Source organism: Aptenodytes patagonicus, chromosome 27 (assembly GCF_965638725.1).
Source record: "Aptenodytes patagonicus chromosome 27, bAptPat1.pri.cur, whole genome shotgun sequence".
NCBI lineage: Eukaryota > Metazoa > Chordata > Aves > Sphenisciformes > Spheniscidae > Aptenodytes > Aptenodytes patagonicus.
This window is the reverse complement of record NC_134975.1, coordinates 2,617,906-2,624,852: the sequence shown is the minus strand read 5'-3', so window position 1 is coordinate 2,624,852 and position 6,947 is coordinate 2,617,906. Positions and strand designations below refer to the sequence as shown.

The 6,947-nt window shown below is 70.4% G+C and overlaps 1 protein-coding gene and 1 non-coding gene across 2 annotated transcripts; one reads left to right on the top strand and one right to left on the bottom strand.

Moving 5' to 3' along the window:
* Positions 1-561: 561 nt before the first annotated feature.
* On the bottom strand, positions 562-643 carry TRNAS-CGA (transfer RNA serine (anticodon CGA)). The gene has a single exon. It is a non-coding gene; the product is annotated as a tRNA-Ser (tRNA).
* A 390-nt stretch (positions 644-1,033) lies between these two features.
* On the top strand, positions 1,034-6,947 carry SMARCC2 (SWI/SNF related BAF chromatin remodeling complex subunit C2; the record flags this gene model as incomplete). Its single annotated transcript, XM_076360538.1, is given in 21 exon segments — positions 1,034-1,168; positions 1,337-1,456; positions 2,630-2,715; positions 3,041-3,122; positions 3,203-3,295; positions 3,393-3,462; positions 3,616-3,685; positions 3,807-3,882; positions 3,971-4,102; positions 4,225-4,340; positions 4,458-4,582; positions 4,689-4,748; positions 4,845-4,882; positions 5,180-5,310; positions 5,408-5,479; positions 5,573-5,686; positions 5,779-5,932; positions 6,064-6,156; positions 6,382-6,501; positions 6,570-6,632; positions 6,713-6,947. Coding segments are annotated over 21 exon segments (2,161 nt in total), but the record flags the coding sequence as incomplete, so codon positions are not given.

Genomic DNA, 6,947 nt, shown 5'->3' with positions numbered 1-6,947 from the left:
AGTGATCAATAAAGAGCGTTCTGGTTGCTTTACTGGTGTCTCGGCGCCTTGGGGGTCTGCGCCTGCTCCCCGAAACCCCCTGCCAGGGAGGACACGGGGGTGTCTGACAAAGGGGCTCAGTCCCATGTGAAAAACGGGTGGGTTTGGGGGCGTCCTCCCCATCTCGGGGGGGGCTGTGCCGGCTGCGGGGTCCCTCCCGTCTCTTGTGCGTCGCCGAGTTCACTGAGCGCCTTTCCCGGGCGCTGCCGCTGCGGCCTCCTCCGGCCGGGGACCCTCCCCGGGAGGGACGGGCCCCCGCCACGGGGCTCCCTGGGAGGGGCGGCTGAGGGTCCCGGGGGCTCCGGCCGCGGGGGGGGTTGTCCCCCATACCGAGCTCTGCAGCCCCTCCACGGCGTGGTCCCCCAAAAGGACTAGCCCCACCTCACGGCGCCGCTGCCCCCGCCGTTAAAACAGCGGGTAGCGGAGGTGGGAGGCCCCCCCCCAGCCCTGGCCCGGCCCCCCCCGGCCCCGCGGCGGCCCCGTTCGAGGGCGCCCCGGGAATCCCCGCAAAAACGGGGTCGGCGTCACGGACAGGATTCGAACCTGTGCGGGGAAACCCCATTGGATTTCGAGTCCAACGCCTTAACCACTCGGCCACCGTGACTCCCGCGCCACCCTGCGCCGCGCTCCGCCTAGACCGGGCCCCGTCGCCGCCCGCCCCGCCCCGCCCCGCTCCGCCCCGCTCGGCCCGGCCCGGTGCCCTGCGCCCGGGCTCAGGCCGGGGCTCCCCGCCCCTCCCGCTGCCCCGCCGCCGTTCCCGGCCCAGCCCCCGCGCCCGCCCCGGGGCCACCCGACCGGCCGGCTCCCCCCGCTCCCCGGCAGGGGGCGCCGCCGCCCGGCCGCGCCGGTACCGAGCGGGCAGCGCTCGCGCAGCGCGGGCGGGAGAACGCGGCGCGCCCCGGGGCCGGCAGGGGGCGGTAGAGCGGGCGCGGCGCGGGGCGGGGCCGGCAGGGGGCGGTAGAGCGGGCGCGGCGCGGCGCGGCGGGAGGCGGCGGGAGGCGGCCCGGCCCGCTCGAAGATGGCGGTGCGGAAGAAGGACGGCGGCCCCAACGTCAAGTACTACGAGGCCTCGGACACCGTCAGCCAGTTCGACAACGTCCGCCTCTGGCTCGGCAAGAACTACAAGAAGGTAGGCCGCGGCGGGGGGCGGGGGGCGCCGGCACTGGCCCCCGCCCCGCCGGGCCCGGCCTGTCACGGCCCCGCCGCCGCCATCGCCGCCCCCGCCCCCCCCCCCCCCCCCCCCCCCCGGGCCCGGCCCCGGCCCCGGCGGCGGCGCTGACCCCCCCCGCCCCCTCAGTACATCCAGGCCGAGCCCCCCACCAACAAGTCGCTGTCGAGCCTGGTGGTGCAGCTGCTGCAGTTCCAGGAGGAGGTCTTCGGCAAGCACGTCAGCAACGCGCCCCTCACCAAGCTGCCGGTGAGCCCCCGCCGTGGCGAGCGCCGGGGCGCGGGCAGCCGGCGGCGGCACGGACGGGGACGCGGTGGGCCAGGGGCTGCGCCCCGGCGGGGGACACGGCCCAGCGACACCCGGGGACCTGGGGACAAGGCCCCGAGCAGGGACAAGCGCCCCAAAGACACGGGGACAGCACCCCGATGAGCCAGGGACAGGGCCCCAGTGACCCAGAGACAGCGCCCCAAAGACCCGGGGACAAGGCTGAGCAGGGACAGTGCCCCAAAGACCCGGGGAAAAGGCCCCAAAGACCCGGGGACAAGGCCCTGAGCAAGGACAGCGCCCAAAGGTGCGGGGACAGCGCCCCAATGACCGGGGGACAGCACCCCAGTGAGCTGGGGACAAGGCCCCGAGCAGGGGCAGCGCCCCAAAGACCCGGGGCCAGCACCTTAATGACCCGGGGACAAGGCCCCAAAGACCTGGGGCCGAGGCTGAGCAGGGACAGCGCCCCAGTGAACCGGGGACAAGGCCCCGAGCGGGGACAGCACCCCAAAGACCTGGGGACAAGGCCCCAGTGACCCAGTTCAGCATTCCAGTGACCCAGGGACAGCGCCCCAGCCTAGGGACAGCGCCCGACCACGGACAGCACCCGGTGACCCGGGACGGTGACCCGGTGCGGGACAGCACCCTGGTCAGGGACGGTGCTCCAGTGTCCTGGGGACAGTACCTGGTGACACTTGAGCACTGTCCTGCTGGGAACTGGCCCCCCAGGCAGGCTCCGTGCCCCAACGACCAGGGGACAGCGTCCCACCAGGGACAGTGTCCCACCAGGGGACAGCACCCCGACACTGGGACAGGGCCCCGACCACGGACAGCGCCCCAAGGGCCCCTTGGCAACACCTTATAGACCTGGGGACACCGCCCCAGGGACCCCAGGACAGCACCCCGTGGACCTGGGGACAGTGTCCCGACACAGGGACAGGTCCCCAAGTGGGGACAGTGCCCCAACACCGCAGGGACTGCATCCCAACCCGGGGACAGAGCCCAACAAGGGGATGGCACCCCGATGAGGGGATGGCACCCCAACGTGGCGATGGCACCCAGACATGGGGATGGCACCCCGCCCAGCTCCCCGCCGCACCAGGGACGCAGCCCACCCCTTGCGGCCGCCCCCCCCCGACCCCTTTCTTCCCGTTACAGATAAAATGCTTCTTGGATTTCAAAGCGGGAGGAGCCCTGTGCCACATCCTGGCAGCGGCCTATAAATTCAAGAGCGACCAAGGATGGTGAGTGCCTGCCTGCGCCCGTTGGGGCTGGGGGTCCTGGGAGCGGGAGGGGGCCGGGGTGGGGGTCACGGGGCCAGGGTTGGGGGGGTTCCCCTCCATGGGAGCGCCTTGGGGTGGCCTCGGCCAGGGTCTGCACGGGGGTGGGCTGTTTGTAGGGCACCCACCTCCGCAGCAAGCAGGTGCCGGGGCATGATCCCCCCGCCCCACTGTGGACCCCTGATGGGGTTCAGGCGCGTGTGTCCCCCCCCGCCCCCCCAGGCTTTGGATGCTGACGAGGAGACCTGAGCTGTGGCTTTCATGAGAGTCGCTCTTTTCTTCCAATAAGGCGGCGTTTCGATTTCCAGAATCCCTCGCGGATGGACCGCAACGTGGAGATGTTCATGACCATCGAGAAATCCCTGGTGCAGGTAAGATGCGCTGCCCCCACACACCCCCCCCGGGACCCCCCTATCCCCCACCCGCTCACCGCGCTGCTCTCCTTCCCCAGAACAACTGCCTGGCCCGGCCCAACATCTTCCTGCACCAGGAGATTGAGCCCAAACTGCTGAGCAAGCTGAAAGACATCGTCAAGAGGCACCAGGTCGGTGGCAGCACCGGGGTGGGGGGCACGGGGGGGGCCCATCCGATGCCTTGTCCTGGCACTCAGCCCTGGACCCGCTCCCCTGCTCTCCTCGCAGGGCACAGTGACCGAGGACAAGAGCAACGCGTCCCACATCGTCTGCCCTGTCCCTGGGAACCTGGAGGAAGGTGGGTGCAAGGGGGAGCCCCCTGCTCTGAGCCCATGGTGAAACACCGAGGGGGGGGTGTTTGGGGGCCAGAGCCGTGCTCGGCGTCACAGGTGGCTCTCAGTGGGACGGCGGGTCCATGCTCAGCGCTGGCCCCGCTCCGTGTCTCCCGCAGAGGAGTGGGTCCGGCCGGTCATGAAGCGTGACAAGCAGGTCCTGCTGCACTGGGGCTACTACCCCGACAGGTGAGGGGTCCCGGGTGGGGGCTGTGGGGACGCGGCTGAAGCCTGATGGAGCCCCCCCGTGCCCGCGGGGCGCCCACGCTGCTGTGGGTGCCGCTCTCACCCCGTCCCTCTGCGCCCGCAGCTACGACACCTGGATCCCCGCCAGCGAGATTGAGGCCTCCGTGGAGGACGCCCCGACGCCAGAGAAGCCCCGGAAGGTAACGGGGTCCCCCAGGCTGGGACGGCGGCTGTAGCCCCCTCCCCTGCCCGCTGGCTGCCTGACGCGCACGCACCCCTGCCCGGCAGGTCCACGCCAAGTGGATCCTGGACACGGATACCTTCAACGAGTGGATGAACGAGGAGGACTACGAGGTGACGGACGAGAAGAGCCCCGTCGCCCGCAGGAAGAAGATCTCAGCCAAGACGCTGACGGACGAGGTCAGAGCGGGGTGGCAAAGCTGCGGGGTGGCAAAGCCGCGGGGGGGGGACACGACGATGGGGGGTCTCTGTTTGGCCATCCCGCTCAGTTGGACCCAGCGACGCCCCCCCGTCCCGCCCAGGTGAACAGCCCTGACTCGGACCGGCGGGACAAGAAGGGGGGCAACTACAAGAAGCGAAAGCGCTCGCCCTCACCCTCGCCCACCCCAGAGGCCAAGAAGAAGAACGCGAAGAAGGGGTGAGCCTGGGCTGGGGGGGGCAGCAGGGTCAGATCCAGCCCCGGGGCAGGGGCTGTGGAGAGTCCAGCTCTGGGGGGCAGTGGTGACTGGGACACTGGGGGTCTCTCCCTTCGCAGACCCTCCACCCCCTACAACAAATCCAAGCGCGGGCACCGCGAGGAGGAGCAGGAGGACCTGACGAAGGACATGGACGAGCCCTCACCCGTCCCCAACGTGGAGGAGGTCACCCTGCCCAAGACAGGTTGGGGTGGGGGGCCGGCAGCCACCCCACGGGGTCCCCCCCGTAAGCGTGGGCTGGGGTGGGGACCCATCTTCGGGGTGCTCAGCGCCGCTTCCCTCCGCTGCAGTCAACACCAAGAAGGACTCAGAGTCTGCGCCTGTCAAGGGCGGCACCATGACGGACCTGGGTGAGTCCGAGCCGCCGGGGCCAAGCGCTGCGGCAGGTCCCCTGGCACCACAGACCTGGCAGTGCCTAAAACCACCCCTGCTCTTCTCTCTTCCAGATGAGCAGGAAGATGAGAGCATGGAGACGGCCGGCAAGGTGAGGCCCGGGCCCATCCAGTGCCGCCCCTTCCTCCCCAGCCCAACACTCCTCCAGGGAAGATGTTCCCACCCCAGCATGGGGGCCACCATCGCTGGATGGTCACCTCTTTATCCCTCTTTCCTTGTCTCTCTTTTGGGTACAAAAAGGCCCCTTTCTGCCCTTCCCCTCACCCCTGGGGCTGCAGGTGGCTTTGCCCTGGGCCATTGGCCTCATCCTGCTCTCGGTGAGGATGAGGAAGGGCGCAAAAGGGAGGGCTCAGGACCCCCTTGCCCACGTGGTGCTGGTCTCTGGCAGGACGAGGAGGAGAACGGCACGGGGAGCAAGGGGGAGCAGGCCAAGAACCCTGACCTGCACGAGGACAACGTGACGGAGCAGACCCACCACATCATCATCCCCAGCTACGCCGCCTGGTTCGACTACAACAGGTACAGGACAGCTGAGGATGAGGATGGTGCCCTGGGGCGCCAGCCAGGCGGTGCGGGGCCGCCGTGCCGGGCCCTCCCCGAGCGTCTCATCTTGCAGCGTCCATGCCATCGAGCGCCGAGCCCTGCCCGAGTTCTTCAATGGCAAGAATAAATCCAAGACCCCCGAAATGTGAGGCTGAACACCCCCCCCCACCAACTTCCCCGTCCCTCCCGGTGTCAGCAGTGCCGCGCCCGGCACTGACACCTTGCCACTCTCCCCTAGATACTTGGCTTACCGCAACTTCATGATCGACACGTACCGGCTGAACCCGCAGGAGTACCTGACCTCCACGGCGTGCCGCCGCAACCTGGCCGGGGACGTCTGTGCCATCATGCGGTGGGTCCAGCGCCGGTGGGGCGGGGGGGCTCAGTTTGGCACCCTGGCGCTGGCCGAGGGACCGGCAGGGTCTGAGCCCCGGCTCTCCGCAGGGTCCACGCCTTCCTGGAGCAGTGGGGCCTCATCAACTACCAGGTGGACGCCGAGAGCCGGCCCACCCCCATGGGCCCCCCGCCGACCTCCCACTTCCACGTCCTGGCCGATACGCCCTCGGGGCTGGTGCCGCTGCAGCCCAAGACGCCCCAGGTGGGTGCGCAGGGGCGGCCGCTCCTCGCCCAGCCGCGTCCCCCCTCTGCCTTCCCCCGGTCCCCGCGGGGGCCGGGCGCGGGGTGGGGTGGGGGGGTGGGGGGATCGCACAGCTTCGATCCGTGCCTCAGGGCCGGCAGAGCGACGGCGACGCCAAGACGGGCCGCAAGAGCAAAGAGATCGAAGACCTCGTCACCGAGACGGTGAAGGGGAAGCCGGAGCTGGTAGGCGGCTCTTTGGGGTCCGTCCCCCCGCCGCTGGCCGAGGAAGGCTCCTTCCCTCCTCCCCCTCGCGCCCCGCATGCCGCCCTGTCCCGGGGAGCAGGGACGCGGGGGGGACACCGTGACGAGATGGGGCACGAAGGCTTCTCTGGGATGGGGGGGAACCGGCGTCCTCGCGGCCTGTCCGCCGTGGCCGTGTCCCCAGCGTCCCCTCTCCTCCCCTGGCAGCAGACCTCGGCCTCGCAGCAGATGCTGAACTTCCCCGACAAGAGCAAGGAGAAGCCGGCCGACATGCAGAACTTCGGCCTCCGCACCGACATGTACACCAAGAAGAACGTCCCCTCCAAGGTGGGCACTCCCCCGTCCCCGTCCCCATCCCCCTGCCCGCCACCGCTCACCCCTCTCTCCCCCCACAGAGCAAAGCGGCCGCCAGCGCCACGCGGGAGTGGACGGAGCAGGAGACGCTGCTGCTGCTGGAGGTGAGTGGGGGTCCATGGGGAGGGGGGGAATGGGGCCGCCGGACCCCGCTGACGCCCCCCCCCCCCACTCCATCCCGCAGGCCCTGGAGATGTACAAGGACGACTGGAACAAGGTGTCGGAGCACGTGGGCAGCCGGACGCAGGACGAGTGCATCCTGCACTTCCTGCGGCTGCCCATCGAGGACCCCTACCTGGAGGACTCGGAGGCGTCCCTGGGGCCGCTGGCCTACCAGCCCATCCCCTTCAGCCAGTCCGGCAACCCCGTCATGAGCACCGTCGCCTTCCTGGCCTCCGTCGTCGACCCCCGCGTCGCCT